This window comes from Schistocerca cancellata, chromosome 1 (genome assembly GCF_023864275.1).
Source record: "Schistocerca cancellata isolate TAMUIC-IGC-003103 chromosome 1, iqSchCanc2.1, whole genome shotgun sequence".
NCBI lineage: Eukaryota > Metazoa > Arthropoda > Insecta > Orthoptera > Acrididae > Schistocerca > Schistocerca cancellata.
In genome coordinates, this window is record NC_064626.1 from 381,551,417 (window position 1) to 381,573,040 (window position 21,624).

At 40.5% G+C, this 21,624-nt stretch overlaps 1 protein-coding gene across 1 annotated transcript in view; it reads left to right on the forward strand.

The window, feature by feature from the left end:
• Positions 1–21,624, forward strand: part of LOC126175119 (DNA damage-binding protein 1) — a 189,650-nt gene that overhangs the window by 151,671 nt on the left and 16,355 nt on the right. The window contains exons 16-19 of the mRNA XM_049921676.1: positions 4,154–4,413; positions 7,421–7,591; positions 17,879–17,988; positions 18,110–18,279. Of these exons, the coding sequence (XP_049777633.1) occupies positions 4,154–4,413; positions 7,421–7,591; positions 17,879–17,988; positions 18,110–18,279 (711 nt within the window). The remainder of the gene's footprint in view (positions 1–4,153; positions 4,414–7,420; positions 7,592–17,878; positions 17,989–18,109; positions 18,280–21,624) is intronic.

Consider the following 21,624-nt stretch of genomic DNA (forward strand, 5'->3'; position numbering starts at 1 on the left):
AGGATGTGCATGATTAAAATGCAATATGACATTAGATATCTCTTCCTGCCTGACCAATCTATAAATCACATGGGGCATGGGTGCAGGAGATTCCAAAGTACAGTACTGGTGGCCTTGGTGCAATGAAATTCAGAGGAGCTCCACAGAATTTCCAAGCTGCTACAAATTTTGATGTTTCAGTTTCAGGGATCAATGGATGTTACATGAAGAGAGCAGCTGGAAAAAGGAAATTTCAAAGTACTGGTTAGTCCAGTGAACAGGGTACAAAGGAGGTGTTCCTGTTAGTACTTGGTTACTGTTCAGCAGTGTTCGTGCTGCACACTCCACCCCCTCCCCCCTCTTCCGCTCCCCTCCCACAACAAAAGAGAAATGATAATTGGTCTGAATAATTTACGAACAATGGCAGACTCCAGAATTTGGATTTCATACAACGTAAATCTATCCACCAAGAACTGGTGTTGAATATGAAGATGCGCTTCCACTGATTCTACGAGGAGAGCATTGAGTGGTGTCAAAGGCATCACACAAATACAGATATAAATGTAGTGGCACTGTATTTAGTCTAATTTGGTGAGTGCCAATTTGATTCCACCATAATCCAATTGAGGCCATACCAATGACCGACATAAAATAGGCATTGTGCCAGGATACACATCCACACTAACTCTTCACAGTTACAGGCAGAATATTTATTATGTGTTCTTTGCTCAGAAGATGAAGTCTGATGGGAACATACCAAGTCATTCATGAATTGTGGATTGGTTTCAGGAATCCTATGGTTGAGGTCACTGATATTCCTCTGCCTACCAACTTCATCTTTTAACAAAAAGTGTTGCGTGCCGATTTTGCAAATAAACACCACTACTTGTGATATTGCTAGCCCGTTTTTTATCACCCAGCAGACAAGTAATACAGCAGAACAATCTGATATATGGCTGACATCCTGGCCATTGAATAGAGGTTTATCCACAGAAGAGCCAAAGAAACTGGTACACCTGCCTAATATCGTGTATGGTCCCCGCAAGCATGCAGAAGTGCCACAACTTGATGTGGCATGGACTAGACTAATATCTGAAGTAGTGCTGGAGGAAATTGACACCATGGACCCTGCAGGGCAGTCCATAAATCCTTAAGAGTACGAGGGGTGGAAATCTCTTCTAAACAGCACGTTGCAAGGCATCCCAGATATGCTCAACAATGTTCATATCTGGAGAATTTGTTGGGCAGCGGAAGTGTTTAAACTCAGAAGAGAGTGTTCCTGAAGCAACTCTGTGCAATTCTGGACGTGTGTGGTGTCGCATTGCCCTGAGAGAGTTGCTGAAGTCCATCGGAATGCACAATGGACATGAATGGATGCAGATGATCAGACAGGATGCTTATGTAAGTGACAACTGACAGAGTCCTATCTAGATGTATCGGGGGTCCCATATCACTCCAACTGCACACGCCCCACATCATTACAGGGCTTCCACCAACTTCAGTCCACTGCTGACATGCAGGGTCCACGTATTCATGAGGTTGTCCCCATACTTGTACACGTGCATCCACTCGATACAATTTGAAACAAGATTCATCCGACCAGGCAACATGGTCCCAGTCATTAACAGTCCAATGTCATCGTTGACAAGCCCAGATGAGGCACAAAGCTTTGTGTCATGCAGTCAACACAAGAGGGCGTTCAGCTGCAAAAGCCCACATCAATAATGTTTCGTTGAATGGTTCACATGCTGACACTTGTTGATGGCCCAGCTTTGGAATCTGCAGCAATTTGCAGAAGGTTGAATGATTCTGTTCAGTCATTATTGGTCCCGTTCTCGTAGGATCTTTTTCTGCCCACAGCGATGTTGGAGATTTTGTGTTTTAATGGATTCCTGGTATTCACGGTACACTCATGAACTGGTCATATGGGAAAATTCCCACTTCATTCCTACCTCAGAGATACTGTGGCCCATCGCTCATGCACCGACTATAACACCACGTTCAAACTCACTTAAATCTTCATAACCTGCTATTGTAGCCACAATAACCAATCTAATACTGCACCAGACACTTGTTGTTTTAGCTGAACTGTGATGTACACTATCACAAAACAAGATTAAAGAATAATTTTCATGTAGACTTTAACTACTGGCTTGGTGTTGAGAATGGATTAACGTGCTTTGCTACTAAGGTTTTCAACAAGCATCCATGTAACATGAAGCAAAAAATTATGAATTCCTATCAATTCAAAAGAACTTCATCAACATGATACATTCATTTTACAAATTATCTGAGCATATAGATTCAAGGATTGAAAAGTTGGATAAACTGAACCTACTGATGCCACATGTTGATTTCATCCTGTAAACCTAATGATGTTTTGACACGTGACATCGTAAGTGTACAAACAGAAAGAGCACAGAACACTCTGTCCGCCGCTCGTGGTCTCGCGGTAGCGTTCTCGCTCCCGAGCACGGGGTCCCGGGTTCGATTCCCGGCGGGGTCAGGGATTTTCACCTGCCTCGAGATGACTGGGTGTTTGTGTTGTCCTCATCATTTCATCATCATCCCGGAAAGTGGCGAAATTGGACTGAGCAAAGATTGGGTAATTGTACGGGCGCTGATAACCACGCAGTTGAGCGCCCCACAAACCAAACATCATCATCATCATCATCATCATCATCACAGAACACTGATAATATTTCATTTATATCATTAGTTTTTAAATATAGGTTGTGGTTACTGACTGACCTGTTGCATAGCCCAAAGTCTAGGTTAGATTTGAAGGCGACAGTTTGGTTGAGATTTGGCAAAGCCAATGAACGTGAATATGAAATCTTAGTTGTGCTGACATACTGATCTGTAGTGTAGCCTAAGCTCAACCTTAGGTGGAAAGATGACAGTTCGTTTGCCTTTTGTCGAAGCAGTGTCGAGTATTTCAGTGAATCCGAAAAGTTCTTTTATGTATAGGCAGGTAACAATGTTCATCATAAAGCTGCACGACTAGTAGTAGGATATTGATTGTGAAGAGGACTCCATATTTGCATATGTAGGTAACTATTCTTTTTAAAAAATGCCAGTGTGATCAAGTAAATGTTAACATAAAACAGCTATTGAGTATGAGTGAGAAAACAAGCTATTTTTTAAAGTAGCAGTTTTCTTTCTAATTTACTTGGTTTTATTTAATTGAGATTAGCATGACTAGCATTGAACACTGTATGGACAGTTCATTGTTAATACAGTGTACTGAATAGATTTTAATGATTTGTATGTCTTTTGTTAAAATATACATTGACTTCATTTATTGACAGTGTCTATGGACTGTGATGATTGAGTGAGTCAACAAATCAGTGAAATCAAAACTCTATTTCAGGAAAGACAGCTGCTATAGAAAAGGATTCAGAAGTAACATGGAAGTTGTGTAAGCAGCATCCCTGTAAAAGACAGGCACAATAGATGCTTCAGACTGTATTTAGTAATCCATAACTTTTTTTTAATCTTGATCTCTGTATAGATCCCACCCACAAATGAATTATGCATATGCCTAAGAACATTGTGTTAATTGACATCAGCAGAAATATTGACTTTGTAGGCTAGAGGCATACAAAATGTAAGAAAACTTAAATATCTTCTCAGTTTAGTGTTCTTTCATCAATATGCTGAATCAGCAAATTAGCTCAGGTGCTGCTAGTATGTCCCTATCCAATGCTCATCATTTGCCTGCTCTTTTCATTCGGGCTTAATCTATAGGTGTGTTGGTGGTGGTAGTGGTGCTGGTGGTGGTGGGGGGCACTTAGAGACAAGACATATACACAAAATGAAAACAGTGGTATTTTCAGAGAAATTGTTTATTCTATAAACTAGTTGTTCTGAATATTTTTCTGCATATAGTGCACACCTTGACTTAGTGTTAGCAATGATTTTTGCAGCCCCCCCCCCCCCCCCCCCCAACACATGTACACTGTACCTTTGTTTTCTGTGTTTCACTCCCCCTTTATAGAAGAGTTTTACCAAATTCCTTATGATTCAGGTGTCTCTGTTTTAGTATCTGATAAAGATATGCTTATCATCTATCGCAAATAATTTTTATAACTCTTCTGTTTTACTGTTGTTACGTTTTTAATGTTTCTTCATAAGATACATTCACTGACATTTCCAATTTCTATGTTTTTAGTTCTTCATGCGCATCAGTTTATGCAGGGAGAATATGCACTCAGCCTTGTGTCAAGCAAACTAGGAGATGATCCAAATACTTATTATATTGTTGGCACTGCACTCGTGAATCCTGAAGAAAGTGAACCAAAGCAAGGTCGCATTATATTGTTCCATTATCAAGATGGGAAACTCACTCAGGTTGCAGAGAAAGAAATAAAGGGAGCATGTTATTCTCTAGTCGAATTCAATGGACGGTTGCTTGCAAGCATAAATAGCACAGTAAGTAAAATAAATAAATTATTAAGTATCTTACACGAATAAATAATGCATCTTGGATTAAAAATGTAGGATTCCGTATACTCATGACATACGGTTAATTTTGTTATATTTCCATGCGTGCACAATTTTTGTACTCTCATGGGCAGCAAAGCAAGTTTGCATAGTACAGAATTGAGCAGATGCTAAGTTATGTAATTTTGCTTCATTCTGTTTTCACAGTTCGTTACAGCCTGGCACCTTCTTTTGGAAGAACAATTTTTGGACATGAATATTCTGCATATGCCATGAATTAATCTGTAAAGTTCTTGAAACAGTTAGGGGGGGGGGAGGGGTAGGAGAAAATGGGCATGTTTATATAATGTAATACAGGTTTTGATGTGTAAAAGACAATAGAACTAAATTTTGCACATGAAGTAATTATGTTATGGGGTACATTCTGGATTTTTTCGTGGCATTGTTGGAAATTTTTGCAACACATGCTATCACACAAGGAACATTTTCACAAAAATTACTTTACTTTATTTGCAACTTTCATATTATGGTAGGTAATTCTTAGTAATCAGAGCTCTTATGATTTATTTTAAAAATTATGCATATGTAACAAAGTAATTTCAACTTCACAGAAAAGCAAATAATTTTTACAGAAATACACCTAGAAAAAAATTGTACCACAGGAAGTTGTGTTATTCTATGAACAAAGTATGCAGAAAATTTCACTTTTTATCTCCAATGATTCAGGGGAAAAAGTTCCTTATACACTGAAAAATAAAAGATCCAGGAAATGCACATAAAAGATTTTATGAGGATTTACACCATAAACTACTAACTTAATATTGATAATTAACCATACATTTGGTCCTCTTGCTCTTTGTCTTTGTTAAATAAAACTGCCTCTTTCACTGCTGTTGACAAACTGCTATTGCATTCTGTTTCCAACGCGTTCAGAAGATGATTGTTTAGTGTTGAGTACGAGGCAGACAAAGATGACATATTCACTATTGCACAAAACAAACTGCTACCTTCCCTACCAACACAAACACATCTCATCCCATAGCAGAATCTTATGTTGGCTTCATACACCCAATTCTTAGCAACTGATGTTTTGAATTGAATGTCAGTTTGACAGCTGTCACAAAACAAGTGCATATTACACACAATACCATCTCTGTCATTGTTGTCATATAATGTTAAAGATTTATTGCGTGGCAACCACATGCACACGAATTTCTAATAATAGAACACATGATTTCTAAATCAATTATCCTAAAACCGCTATTCACTTCGTCTTTAGTGGACGAAGACTCTACACCAGTTTCAAGTTTCTTCTGTGAACTGCTAGTTGTCTTAGCTTCACAATTATCTTCCGCTGAATTATGTTGACTCACTTGTAGAAACTGTTTATTCACATGTAAGTGGCAATCTTTAGCCACTTTCTTAAACACTTTACCACTATATCTTGGCATTTTAAATGGTAAATCATACAAAACAAGCTTGAACACAGTCGTAATTCTCACACTAACAGCAGAAATGAAATGTTTATATTTCTGCACAACAGACAATAACAGCTGCCAAAGATAGCTAGCGGAAGGCAAAGATAACATTACATAAATGGGTCCACTGCGTTCTATACTCTTCTGATCCTTTTATGATTGCAGGAAGTAATAGAACATCACAAACAAGAATAGTGTCGTCTAAAAAAATGGGTGTAGCACTGCGCAGTGATTGAAACAAGATAGCTTTTTTATCATTTGTAGTTCAAACTAATCTGTGAAAATTGGAGACTGTATTTCTAACATGCTACAGAATTATCTGGTGGCAAAAAGAATTGTCATTTTTGACCAATTTTGCTTACATTCTCCTTAAGTAAAAATGAAGCTATGGATGTGAGAAACCATTTTCAATCACTTTTATATACAGTGATCCCTTCTATCAATATATTCTTTCTTTTGTCTGAAAAAGACTTGGGATGCATTTGAGAAGTCTTATTTTGGATGCTTTTTGTAACTGATTGCTGCGGTTTTTTAGAATGTCAGTAATGCATCCAGGAACCTTTAGGCAGCATTAGTGCTTGTAGGGGACTGGTGTGATGCAAAAACCATAAATTCCACTCTAGTACAATGGTGTTCATGAGGAGTGGAACCTCCATATTTTTTTCTTGCTGCAGATCGTCTGCAGAGGTCAAGCGTGATGCTCAGACTGGACAAATACTGAAGTGCTTCGTGTAATTGAAGCTAAAACTGCCTTGTAAATTGAATAATGTGCTTAATGTTATGTATTGCTATAATCTGAACATCAGTTCTAACAGCAATACGATGCTGAAAGGAGAAATTTCGGACAGTGGCTGCTGTTGCAGTAGTGTATTGTTTGAGTATGAAGGTTGGAAGTTACTGACACAGATATAATAAAAAGTGAGTACTTCAGATGGCTTTAAGACTAAAGTTGTTGGTTGAAAGTGTAAAAACCACATTATGTGAATTTCTAGGGACTAGTATGAAGTCTATTACTGCTTCAGCCACTTGCAAGTATGACAGTATTTAACATTTTGATTGGATTTTACTGATATGGTTTAAGTTCTTTGAGTGTTCTGTTTTCTTTCTGCAACACACATCCATTCAAATAAAAATGAAGATCAGTTTTGACAGATAGCAACATTCAAGCCAAAATATTTTCTATCAGATCTACTGTTACTTTCATAAAAAATTGCAAAATTTAAGAGTAGTGTATTTAGGTCTAGTTGTTGTAATTATATACAAAATGCTTTATTATACAAGATTCCTGTAGCATGTTTTGGAACATAATCTGGTAAGACTTCAGAAGTTAAAAAATTATTTTTCAATAATTAAAACCACTGTTGGTGCAACCTGCTTCCATGCTGTGAGTAAAGTAAGGATTTGTACAAATATTGGCCATTGATGTGACCACACACACTTCAAATTACTGGGTTGAACTAGTATAAAGAACTTTTTCTGTTATCTTTGCTACAGAGTAAAAAATGCTTTTTTCACAGGTACGCCTTTACGAATGGACAGCAGAGAAAGAGTTAAGACTGGAGTGCAGCCATTTCAATAACATAATTGCATTATTCCTTAAAACAAAAGGTGATTTTATTTTGGTCGGTGACCTGATGCGATCAATGACTCTGTTACAGTACAGAACAATGGAAGGCAGTTTTGAAGAGGTAGCTCCAGTTTTCCCTGGTGATTCAGGCATTAATAATAGTTTACTGTTTATCTGCAAAACACTCAACTTACTGCAAACATGAAATGTTTTGCTTTTGTAAATGTTGCTGGAACTCCAAAGCACTCACAGCCTAAAATCAAATATTCTTTGTGAAACTAGTGACAATAGTCTTAAAGATAAGCATATTTAGAAATTTCAGTTGTGTACACTTTTCACTTCAGTATCAAAATTTAATTGTGGGCAACCTTACTTACTTTATATAGTTGTTATTTATGAATGGAATTCAGTTTCAGTGAACCAGATATTATTTGATTGCTTTGAACTAACTTATATTTCATCTAGTTATCTAACTTGCAAAACTTTCTCATCTCTCTCGTATCAAAAATTATGTACATTCTTTCTCTTCCTCGCTTTCCTCCCCTCTTTACTGTAAGGTAAATGTTTGTGCAAACAAGAAATCACCTATTATTCTCATAAACTATATGCCAGTCACTTTCTTGAATTTGTTGACGTTAAGATAATTTATTCTGTTGGTTGAAAATTGAAATTACTCGCATGGTTCAGTTTTTTCTTGCACATACTGATGGAATGGATAACATGACGACAAGCAAATTATTTGTGGGAAATAACCAAGCAATTAACAATTCCACTGGAAATAAGTTAAATTATTGAAAGGGGGTATTAAGTGGACATTAAAAAATCTCTTTTCAATGAAAAGAAATAGTAATGACACACAAGCCTTTTTTTTTTAAACTGGCAGCTCGCATTCAGAGGAACTTTCATGAGGCGTGTTCAATAAGTAATGCAACACCCTTTCTTTTTTTTTCCATAAAGCAGGTTGGTTTGATTCAGAATTCCAATATGCCATTTTATTCATCACTCTTGGTTTCAAAACTGTCTGTCAACATAATATGTGTTCAGTGCAATGGCATTACACCATCTTACTGGAAGGGCCTGTCTGCCCACAAGATTCCACTCTACTGGTCAGTGTCAGAGCCATCATCGCTGTATCAGTAACCTCCTCATCATCCACTATATACTTCCTGTGCAGTGCATCCTTCATTGTAAGGCAGAAGGTGCGAGATCCAGGCTGTAAGGTGGATAAGGAATAACAGTCCAGTGAAGTTTTATCATCTGCTCTTGGGCACGCAGACTTGTGTTACGCCTTGCATTGTCATGGAGAAAGAGAAGTTCATTTGCATTTTTGCAGCAATGAATAAGCTGGAGTTATTTCTTCAGTTTCGTGAGGGCAGCTGGAATGAAACAGAATCATGACTAGGCTATCAACAGAGACATATAGTTGAGCATCAACATATTTGATTGCAATACATCACTCATGTTGCTGTGTGCAGCCAGTCGGCACACTGGAGATCGGACAGGTTTGTGCAATGTTGTTGAAATGGTGATTGATGCCTTGTACAATGAGACGTGCTTTTGTTCACTGCCAGGTCTCCTTAGACATTGGTTTTCAACCAAAAAAAAAACTAAATGACAGCTCTCTGCTGGGAATGTACCTTTGTTACATATGCCATTTGAAGGCTACATATAGTGCTGCCACATATTGGAATTTAAAGAAACTGCACTGAAGAGCCAGAGAAACTGGTACACCTGCCTAATATCATGTAGGGCCCAAGTGAGCATGCAGAAGTGCTGCAACATGATGTGACATGGACTTGACTAATGTCAGAAGTAGTGCTGGAGGGAATTGACACCATGAGCCCTGCAGGGCTGTCCATAAATCTGTAAGAGTACGAGGTGGAGATGTCCTCTGAACAGCACGTTGTAAGGCATCCCACATATGCTCAACAGTGTTCATGTCAGTGGACGTGTTTAAACTCAGAAGAGTGTTCCTGGAGCTTGTCCTGCTGGAATTGCCCAAGTCCGTCAGAATGCACAATGGACATGGATGGATGCAAGTGATCAGACTTATGTACGTGTCGCCTGTCAGTCGTATCTAGATGTATCAGGGGTCCCATATCACTCCAACTTCACATACCCCACACCATTCCAGAGCATCCACCAGTTTGAAAAGTCCCTTGCTGACATGCCAGGTCGATCAATTCATGTGGTTGTCTCCATACCCTTGACTCGTCTGACCAGGCAACATATTTCCAGTCATCATCTGTCCAATGTCAGTGTTGACAGGCCCAGATGAGGCATAAAGCTTTGGTTCGTAAGTCTTAAAGGGTACACAGATGAGCCTTCGGCACCGAAAGCCCATATCGATTATGTTTCGTTGAATGGTTTGCATGCTGACACTTGTTGATGGCCCAGCACTGAAATCTGCAGCAATTTATGGAAGGGTTTCACTTCTGTCACATTGAATCATTCCCTTCAGTTGTTGTTAGTCCCTTTCTTGCAGGATCTTTTTCTGGCCGCAGCAATGTTGGAGACTTGATGTTTCACCAGATTCCTGATATTCACGGTACACTCGTGAAATGGTCGTACAGAAAATCCCCACTTCATTGCTGCCTGGAGATGCTGTGTCCCATCACTCCTGCACCATCTATTACGCCGCATTCAAACTCACTTAAATCTTGATAACCTGCCATTGCAGAAGCAGTAAACAATCTAATAAATATGCCAGACACTTGTTGTCTTATATAGGTGTCGCCGATCACAACACCATATTCTGCCTGTTTACATATCTTTGTATTTGTATATGCATGCCTATACCAGATTCTTTGGCACTTCAGTGTATAGTGGCTGAAGTGCCAAAGAATCTTCAGTGTATAGTGGCTGAAGTGAGAATATTCCTGAATGCCCCATCACAAATTTCACATTTGTCCAGCTGGAAGAAAATGCATTCCATTACTTATTGAACGCCCATCATTCAATAACAAATTACATTATATTCCTTCAAATCGAAGAATTCCACACAAGTCTAGTTTTTGAAGCAGTTGTTATGTTTATGAATTCAGTTAGCTGGGTTGACGAATTCATCTATGTGCAGTTTTCTTCAAAGCAAGGCAGTCTTAGGGACCATAAGATTAGTTCTGTTGTAAAAAGCAACCATATTTCAACAGCCAACCCTATTTATTATGTCACGCACATAAAATAGTTTAAATGGGGTGTAAGTTGGGATTACCTTTGCTTTTTTGTGCCTGAAAATTTTTTAAAAGTTTTTCAGTCCAAACAGGCTACATCCATTTCTTCATTCATGTGAAGCCATGGGTCATGAAGGGTATGTCTCATGGGGCAGAGGAGACATTGTAGGTATCCCATGTCCTGGACTTCATCACAGTTACGATCGTTGTCTACTTCACCTTTGAGGCTCCATCTGGTCAGATTTGTTTTGACTGCTGCTGGAGCTTTTGGGGATTCATTTAACTCAGTATAAGAAAGCTCTTGTGGCACTAAAGTCTGCCACATACGCATGAAGCACTGTGTAAGAGGGTAACACTCATCAAAAGCTTGTTTAAATTTTTCTGTATGTTCATGTGTAATTCTTCAGGTTTCAAGATATGAGAATCTAGCCACTTTATACAGCTTTCCAAGTGGTGTGCATTTCACGCATCCCTTTGTTAATCTGTATGTGCTATTTAGGCTTGTATTGACTTTTTTGGCATGTGCAGATTTGGACCATACGTCCTCAAGATGTTTCTTTTGACAACATTTGTTGGGTCTTCTCACAATGGTATTTGCATGTCAGAGAGATGCCCAGCATGGCATCCTTGTTGTTTGTCTGTATGTCACAGATTTCAGTCATTCCAGGCAGCGTTCAGCTTTCTGTTTGCGTGTTTTGAGTGGAGGTGGAAAGTACTAACTTGTGTCTTAAAGAGGTTTTGTATGAGGGCGTTCTCTTCATAATATTCTGAATGATGCCCAAGTTTGCCAGCTTTCCTTGTATTTCCTCAAAGCTCTCTCTTTGCGTGGTAATAGCCAGATTATCAGAGTACAGTAAACATGTAGTACGATCTGATGTTGGCTTAACATTTATGTGTAAATTAAATAAAAGTTGGGCCAGGGCACTGCCCTGGGCAGAAGTGTTCTTTTATCGACACCATTGATTTCTCCTACCTCCAGTGTTACACAGAGCTGCCTGTTTTGTGATAGAGATTCAATAATATGTGTGAAATGATTGTCTTTAAATGTAATGTAGAGTTTTTTCATGAGCATTCTATGGTTTATGGCATCATAGACAGAGTTTAAGTGTACCAGAGTGACACCTACTGTTTATCTATTTTCAAACCCTTTCTCTCTGTGTACTGCAAGGGACAGAATTTGAGTGGTGCACAGTTTTCCAGTTCTGAATGCAGCTTGTTGGGGAATAAGATTTTGGTCTAATTGTAGACCAAAATCTTATTCTCGAACAGTTTAAAATCATTTATTCATACAGTATACACAAATGGCATAGGTTGCTGTTGGACAATAATTCTCCGGTTATTTCCTGACATTTTGTGTTAGGTTTTTCTTTTAGTAGGAGTTGGTGGGCAATTTCAATGGATGTTACTGTAGGAAGTTGTCTGGATATCCTAGGCTCACACTTAAGTTTTTTTTGATTAAGTTCCAGGCCACTTTGATGCTGTGACACCATCTACTCTTTCTAGGGTTTTAACTCTTCTCCTTTCTCTTTACTTGGTAATCATTTCCATTAGTGTTTCTCCGCATAGGATTATCTATTCACCAGGATGAAAAGTGTTTTCTATTTGCTCTGGACGTTCTTTGATTCATAAGAGAGGCCTGGGATAAAATGCTCACTGCAGCCTTGTGGTATGTGTCTCCTAGAAGTCTTTTGAAGGGTTTCTACAAATGTTTGGTAATTTTCCATGATTGGGCGGAGATCACTTATTTTCTGGATGTAATTTCTCAGTGGACTCAGTCCGTGTAGCTTTTTGAAAGATGAACCTTCTGTATAAATAGTATTTTTGTTGTCCTCGCAGCAGCATATATTTGGATTCTGATCGGCTGGTGTTGCGTTTCAGGAGGTGCATATATGGTTTCTGAGCATTAGCCTTGTACATTTGCATTCACAAAATAATTATCAGAGCTAGATTCACACTTTCAGGTCTTGCTGTTGAACAGTCATGATAGCTTGGGATCATGAAGAAGGGACAAATTATTTATTTCCTTCTACTGCTGCAGTACATGTCTGTTCTCATCTGTATCTGTAGCCTCACAATGTGCTGTGGCAGTTATTCTTCGAAAATGAAATGGGTTTTTTTTCTGATTATTGAGATTTGGTGGCAAAAAAGTCAGGCTAAGCTTCTCTGCAGGGCAATTGTTTACTGACATTATAGAAGGGCAATTATGGGAAGGACAGATTGCCACTTACTATAAAGATGATACATTGAGTTGCAGTCAGGGACATCTAAAAGACTGTTCATATTAAGCTTTCGGTTAAGCCTTCATTAGAAAAGAAAAACATAAATGCATTCACACAAGTGAGCACACTTCACACACATGTCCACTATCTGTGGCTTCTTAGGCCAGACTGAAACAAAAGCATTGAACAGGAGCAACAATCTGTAGGGGTTTGAGGGGGGGAGGGGTGTAGCAGGTTATGGGTGGGGAAAGAGGAAACAGTGTTGCCTGGTGGAGTGTGCAGTGACAAGAGTTGGCAGACAAGGCTAGCTGGTGTGGGATCGGGAGGCTGTGGGGGAGGAAGGGAAGGGAAAAAAGGGAGCAGAAAGGAGACGAGCAGACAGGGAGAAAAGATGAATGGGAGCACAGGCAGAGAGCAGTGAACAATGAGGGACAGGGGACGTGAGTTGGCAGGACAGAGGAGGGGGAAACTGTTGGGTGGAGAATGTGGAGACAATAGTTACCGTAGGTTGAGGCCAGGATGATTTCGGGAGTGGAGAATGTGTTGTAAGGATAACTCTCAGAATGAGATTTTCACTCTGCAGCAGAGTGTGCACTGATATGAAAAATCCTGGCAGATTAAAACTGTGTGCCGGACCAAGACCTGAACTCGGAACCTTTGCCTTTTGCAGAAAAGCTTCTGTGAAGTTTGGAAGGTAGGAGACAAGGTACTGGCAGAATTGAAGCTGTGAGGATGGGTCATGAGTCATACTTGGGGAGCAATTTCCCATGAAGGCAAAGGTTCCGAGTTCAAGTCTCAGTCCAGCACAAAGTTTTAATCTGCCAGGAGGTTTCAAGGATAACTCTTATCTGCACAGTTCAGAAAAGCTGGTGGTGACAGGAGATCCAGATGGCCCAGATTGTGAAGCAGCCTTTGAAATCAAGCATGCTATGTTCAGTTTCATGTTGTGCAACAGGTTGGTCCACTTTGATCTTGGCCGCAGTTTGGTGGTGGCCATCCATACTGATAGGTAGCTAGTTGATGGTCATATCAGTATAAAAAGCTGAGCAATAATTGCAGCAGAGCTGATTCATGATATGGCTGGTTTTACAGGTGGCCCGCCTTCTTATGGGGTAGGATCAGTCTGTGATAGGACAGTAATAAGAACTGCTGGGTGGATGGATTGGGCAGGTCCTGCACCTGTGTCTTCCTCAGGGATATGGTGGCAAATGCCATGAGATCGGGGTTGATATTGGAATGTAAGTGGCATAGGGGTGGACTAGGATGTGATGGAGGTTGGATGGGCAACAGAGCACAACTTTAGGAGGAAAGGGAAGAATGTTGGGTAGGATATCCCTCATATCAGGGCATGATGATAGCTAATCAAAGCCCTGCTGAGGGATGTGGTTCTGTTGTTAGAGTCTGGGGTGGTACTAGGTGATTTTTGTGGGGGGGGGGGGGGGGGGGGTTTGCTCCTTTGCTAGGGGGTGTTGGGAGGATTTGGTGTGGTTGGGGATATGACATAGAAAATCTTTGTAGACTAGGTCTTTGGGTAGTGCATGTTTGTGAAGGCCTTGGTGAGACAGTCAGCATACTGGGCAAGGGGGCTGCTGTTACTGCAAAAGTACTGTCCCCAGGTGGCTAGGCTGTATGGGAGGTGATTTTTTGGAAGGATTGGCAGTTGTCACAATGGAAATATTGTTGGTAGTTGGTGAGTTTAATGTGGACAGAGGTGTGTGTGGATCCCTCAGAGAGAAGGTGGTCAACAACCATGAAGGTGGTGTGCTGGGTTGAGAAGAGCCAATTGAAGTGGATAGAAGAGAAGATACTACAGTTGTGAAGGAATGAGCATAAGATGTACCACACATATATTGTCAAAGCTGGCTGATTATATCTTTTGCACTTACTGATTGCCTTGTCAGTTTCTGTCATGTTTCATTTGTCTCTTATGTGTGGCCCTACTATTTTTGACATTCATTTTGCATATATCTAGGAAATTTCCATTTTTGAACAGCTGATGTGCAGTTTGATCTGATTTGACATTTGTGTGTGTGTGTGTGTGTGTGTGTGTGTGTGTGTGTGTGTGTGTGTGTGTGTGTGGTGGTGGTTTTTGTGGTGTTGCTGGTTAGGTAATTCAGAAGTTGCCACGCCTTGTGGCTACTTTGACCCATATCAATTTTTTCCATTAGCGTGACCCATTCATTCTTTCTTTTGTCATATATCGAGGAGATAATGATGTTTATCTGCGCAAGAATATCTTCTCCAAAGGGGACCTTTCAGAAAAGGTACAACAATGATGCAGGAGTGCAGCTGTCTCGGGGACAAGTCTATGTAATTAATCTGCATCATCTAAGGATGGACACACTAGAGCAAGTCCTAATGGTTCCGTGAAGTGGTTACATTGTTCTGGGACTAAACTGTTCTTAGTTTCCTTATCTAACAGCTCACTGGACTTGTCCCAGTTAGCTTTGCTAAAATTCTTTCTTCTGCTAACCTGTATTTTTTGTGGTCATATAGCTGATAGCATTTGGCACATTATTGGTTGGTGATGCATGTTTGGTACAGGAGGACAGGCTGATTTGAAACGCTGCTGGACTGCCTTCTCACTCACAAAAAAGTCAAGGTTGTATCCAAGGTGCCACGTTCCGTTGTTGAGAGATGGAGGTAGTGCACTATTGTGAATATACAACAGCCGAATGGATTCTGCCAATACCAGAGCAGCTCCTCTATTTTTGACCTCTTTTTGCATAGCCACAGATGTGACTGTTAAAGTCACCTGTGGTCAAAGGGAAAAAAAAGGAAACAAACCAAGCTATGGCCATGAAATCATAGGATGGTGTTAATCCTTCTCTAAATATTCACCCTTCAATGGGACACATTTTTCCAAATGGTGGATGGTTGGGTAGAGACCTCAGTTCTAGAAGTCAGCAGTTTGACTGTTCAGGAAATGTTGTAGGTCGAAAATCAACTCATTGTCATTCTAAAAGTGCCTGACACTCAGTGATTTCTTCACCCAAGGAAGGAAGTAGTCAGTAGGTGCCATGTATGGAGAATACATGGTGAGATACAATTTGATAGCTTGAAGAAGAATAAGCTTGTGTGAGTATCCTGTGCAGAATGAGTGGGGACATTGTCTTGGAGAATTGCCCCCTTACGAGCATTATCTGTTAACACCAAATGATAGCAGTCCCAGAAACCAATCAGCATCACCTTGTCTGATAATGGCTGTATCTTCTCCTGTTATGGCAGTGTTGAATTCATATTTACACTACTTGTTCCACTCCTTTGTCTCGGAGTAATAGTCATACGCTCGACATTCATCCATGGTAATAAATGCATCTGGATTGGCCTGACTGAGCTGCAACATTTCCTCTTCTCCCTAGGTTTAACAGGTATTCTGAATGGGTATGAACACTTGCAGAAGCCAGTGGGAAATGACCTTTGTCATTTTCAAAATGAAAACTGATCCACAACTGATTTTCACTTTTTCCTCTGTCGCCTGTATTGTAGTGTGCCGGTTTTGAACACTAGAGCCTCCTTCTCTTCTAATTCTCAGTTCTTCACACTGAGATAGTTAGCCACTTTGTTCTTTTTCCTTCAGGCATGTTTGTCGAGACAATCATTGACACATTGACATGTGCATGACTTAAAGAGCAAATGGTCCCCTTAAGACAACCCAGTTTGATAACACTGTCGGTGCCACATACACACACTTTTGTTGAGCACTTTAAAAATGTATTTGTCAGAGACTTCGACATCTATTCAGCTGAGTGCTGCCTCACAGTTACTCTTGTGTGCCTGAAGGCAAGCAGTCCCTCTGATACCCCTTAGGTGGGGTTGCCTGCTGGCTGGCTGCCCTCAGGCACTGGAGTAGCCATGAGGCACCATTCAGCTGAATGGGTGTCGAAGTCTCTGACAGGTAAGTTTTTAAAGTGCATAACAAAAGTGCATGGATGTCACTGTGGGTGTTGCCAAACTGAGGCAGTTGTAGGGGACCCTTCGCTGTTTTATTTGTGCACATGCCAATGTTGCACTCCTCTGTGAACATGGCACAGGAAGGCATGAAACAGGAGAGGTGAAAAAGCATTAACACCTTGTGCTACTTTGTATCTTGTTCAGATTTCATTGAATGGTTTTGAACTGTCACTGGTGGTTCCATACTGTATACCAGAGCAAAAATTGTGGTCCCACTACACTCCAAAAGGGGCAGATCATGTTCAGTGGGGTTGCAGCCCCACAGTGTCTTTAGATTAGGGTAGAATCAGCAAGGGGTTGTCAAATTGTGTCAAGAATTTTGTCCTGTCGCTCATCTCACAGCAGACTGTCATTTTTTACAGCAAAATATGTGGAAATCAATACCCCAAGCAAAGGGTCTGTTTCATTGATGCCCTGTATGCCAGCTCCTGAGGGCTTTTGATGTCAATTCTGAGCGGTGGTGCATCTGAAATATATTTCTCGGCCACCTGTAACAAAACTGCGTGATTTCAACACTCGGTGCCATGGTTCTGACCTCCATTATAGAGGTTTCAGAAGAAGGTGTGAAATGTGGGTAAGAGGGTGTGTGACAACCTTCCCATCATGTGACATGTCTGCAGTGACATTGGTCCGAATTGTTGTGAAATTTTGTGCCCATGTGACATTATTAACCCACCTTACAACTCACTTGAATTTCTGAGGTGTTATCTTAGTTTTGCATGAGTCAACACATGGTGCCGCCCTTTTGCACCATTACGTGGTAGGTGTAGGCCCCTTTGACCCAAATTTCAAACTTATGCATCACAGTGGAAGACAATTTCTGGGTTTTGAAAAGTTATTCTTTCTCCCCCCCCTCTCTTTTTTGCACAGTATGTAAGTGTGCCTACTGAAGTTAAAACTGATATTGAAAGTACACATTAACTAGCTTAATGGTGCACCATTTTATGTTCATTTAGTTTGTGAGTTAACTATATAATTATCATTATTATTCAGCAGGTTTCATTAGTTTTATTCTCTGTTTATTACTCTGTTGCATGCATTGACTAGACTTATTGCATATTGCAGATGGCGAGAGATTACAATCCGAATTGGATGACAGCTGTTGAGATAATAGATGATGACACATTCCTTGGTGCTGAAAATTCATTCAATCTATTTGTTTGTCAGAAAGACAGGTTAGCAAATATAATGTAAAATGTACTGTTTCCTTTGTGGTTTTACTTTTACCAGTAATCAATGATACAATGTAAAACAATAGTTTTTCAGTTCATATTGTGATATCAACTATTTTTTTAGTGCCGCCACAACAGATGAAGAACGCCAACAAATGCAAGAGGTTGGTCAGTTTCATCTAGGAGACATGGTGAATGTATTTAGACATGGATCTCTTGTTATGCAGCATGTAGGGGAAACAACCACACCAACCCAAGGCTGTGTTTTGTTTGGAACTGTAAGTGGGGCAATTGGTATGTATTTTCAGTCAATTAATTCATTCTTTTAAGCCAAAATAGTTACTAGTTGATTGTTCAAGTTATTTAGAAAATATAGTCTTTTTGTTAGTCTTTTGTAAGTGGCCAATAGCAGATGACACATATATCCAAGAACAATTGTAAATTGTAGAATATCTACAGATTGTAAATGTTCCATTCCTTTCAAGTACAAGGTGATGGGATCTGGGTTTGGAACTATTACCAAGTACAAAGACACTGTACTTTCATTTGGGAAGATTGGGGTTCAAATCACTGTCAGTCCATTTGAGGTTTGTATATTTTCATTAAATCGATGGAAGCAAATTTCAAGGTAGGTCGCGTGAACAGCAGTTTCCATTTGCAATCTGAATTCATGTCATCAGTGGGACATTAAACCCTAATCTGTACTCCTTTTTTCCATTTTACCTGGTGACTGATTATGGCTATACTGTTTATTAATGCTGGCGGACAGGGAGTATGGAGGTCAGATATCAACGTGAATTTGTATTGCGCTCCTAAGTTACTGTAAGACAATTCTGACAATGTGGTACTATAAAATTTTATGACTGGCTGGCGGGATATCAGCCATGTTGTGAGCAGTAAAATTGACATAGATTCTTTCTCAGTGTCTTCAGCAAGCAGAGATCTCAATGAGGCCAAAAGGAATGTTCCTTGTCGCAAAAATACTATTATCTCTCAGCCTGACTACAATCCAATTCTAGCCCTATAAGATTAGTATTAGTAAAATGTTCATCCCTGATGTGGCAATAAATGTAAAGCTCTATATATATATATATATATATATATATATATATATATATATATATATATATATATATATATATATATATATATATATATATATATATATATATATATATAAAGAAAGATGATGAGACTTACCCAACAAAAGCGCTGGCAGGTCGATAGACACACAAATAAACACAAACATACACACAAAACTCTAGCTTTCGCAACCAACGGTTGCCTCGTCAGGAAAGAGGGAAGGAGAAGGAAAGACAAAAGGATTGGGTTTTAAGGGAGAGGGTAAGGAGTCACTCCAATCCCGGGAGCGGAAAGACTTACCTTAGGGGGGAAAAAAGGACAGGTTTACACTCGCACACACACACATATCCATCCACACATACACAGACACAAGCAGACATTTGTAAAGGCAAAGAGTTTGGGCAGAGATGTCAGTCGGGACGGAAATACAGAGGCAAACATGATGTTGAAAGACAGGTGAGGTATGAGCGGCGGCAGATTGAAATTAGCGGAGATTGAGGCCTGGCGGATAGCGAGAAGAGAGGATATGCTGAAGGGCAAGTTCCCATCTCCGGAGTTCTGACAGGTTGGTGCAAACCCACCAACAAGCAACAGTACCTCCATTATGACAGCTGCCACCCATTCCACATCAAACGGTCCCTTCCCTACAGCCTAGGTCTTCGTGGCAAACGAATCTGCTCCAGTCCGGAATCCTTGAACCATTACACCAACAACCTGAAAACAGCTTTTGCATCCCGTAACTACCCTCCCTACCTGGTACAGAAGCAAATAACCAGAGCCACTTCCTCATCTCCTCAAACCCGGAACCTTCCACAGAAGAACCCCAAAAGTGCCCCACTTGTGACAGGATACTTTCCGGGACTGGATCAGATTCTGAATGTGGCTCTCCAGCAGGGATACGACTTCCTCAAATCCTGCCCTGAAATGAGATCCATCCTTCATGAAATCCTCCCCACTCCACCAAGAGTGTCTTTCCGTCGTCCACCTAACCTTCGTAACCTCTTAGTTCATCCCTATGAAATCCCCAAACCACCTTCCCTACCCTCTGGCTCCTACCCCTGTAACCGCCCCCGGTGTAAAACCTGTCCCATGCACCCTCCCACCACCACCTATTCCAGTCCTGTAACCCGGAAGGTGTACACGATCAAAGGCAGAGCCACGTGTGAAAGCACCCACGTGATTTACCAACTGACCTGCCTACACTGTGAAGCGTTCTATGTGGGAATGACCAGCAACAAACTGTCCATTCACATGAATGGTCACAGGCAGACAGTGTTTGTTGGTAATGAGGATCACCCTGTGGCTAAACATGCCTGGGTGCACGGCCAGCACATCTTGGCACAGTGTTACACCGTCCGGGTTATCTGGATACTTCCCACTAACACCAACCTGTCAGAACTCCGGAGATGGGAACTTGCCCTTCAGCATATCCTCTCTTCTCGCTATCCGCCAGGCCTCAATCTCCGCTAATTTCAATCTGCCGCCGCTCATACCTCACCTGTCTTTCAACATCATCTTTGCCTCTGTATTTCCGTCCCGACTGACATCTCTGCCCAAACTCTTTGCCTTTACAAATGTCTGCTTGTGTCTGTGTATGTGTGGATGGATATGTGTGTGTGTGCGAGTGTAAACCTGTCCTTTTTTCCCCCTAAGGTAAGTCTTTCCGCTCCCGGGATTGGAATGACTCCTTACCCTCTCCCTTAAAACCCAATCCTTTTGTCTTTCCTTCTCCTTCCCTCTTTCCTGACGAGGCAACCGTTGGTTGCGAAAGCTAGAGTTTTGCGTGTATGTTTGTGTTTATTTGTGTGTCTATCGACCTGCCAGCGCTTTTGTTGGGTAAGTCTCATCATCTTTCTTTTTAAATATATTTTTCCCACGTGGAATGTTTCCCTCTATTTTATATATATATATATATATATATATATGATGATGTGACTTACCAAATGAAAGTGCTGGCAGGTCGACAGACACACAAACGAACACAAACATACACACAAAATTCAAGCTTTCGCAACAAACTGTTGCCTCATCAGGAAAGAGGGAAGGAGAGGGAAAGACGAAAGGATGTGGGTTTTAAGGGAGAGGGTAAGGGGTCATTCCAGTCCCGGGAGCGGAAAGACTTACCTTAGGGGGAAAAAAGGACGGGTACACACTCGCACACACACACATATCCATCCACACATATACAGACACATGGATATGTGTGTGTGTGCGAGTGTGTACCCGTCCTTTTTTCCCCCTAAGGTAAGTCTTTCCGCTCCCGGGACTGGAATGACTCCTTACCCTCTCCCTTAAAACCCACATCCTTTCGTCTTTCCCTCTCCTTCCCTCTTTCCTGATGAGGCAACAGTTTGTTGCGAAAGCTTGAATTTTGTGTGTATGTTTGTGTTCGTTTGTGTGTCTGTCGACCTGCCAGCACTTTCATTTGGTAAGTCACATCATCTTTGTTTTTAGATATATTTTTCCTTCGTGGAATGTTTCCTTCTATTATAACCATATACATACTTGAGTATGGGAGTTTTACATACAGAATGTGTTTGTTACAAAATAAAGCTG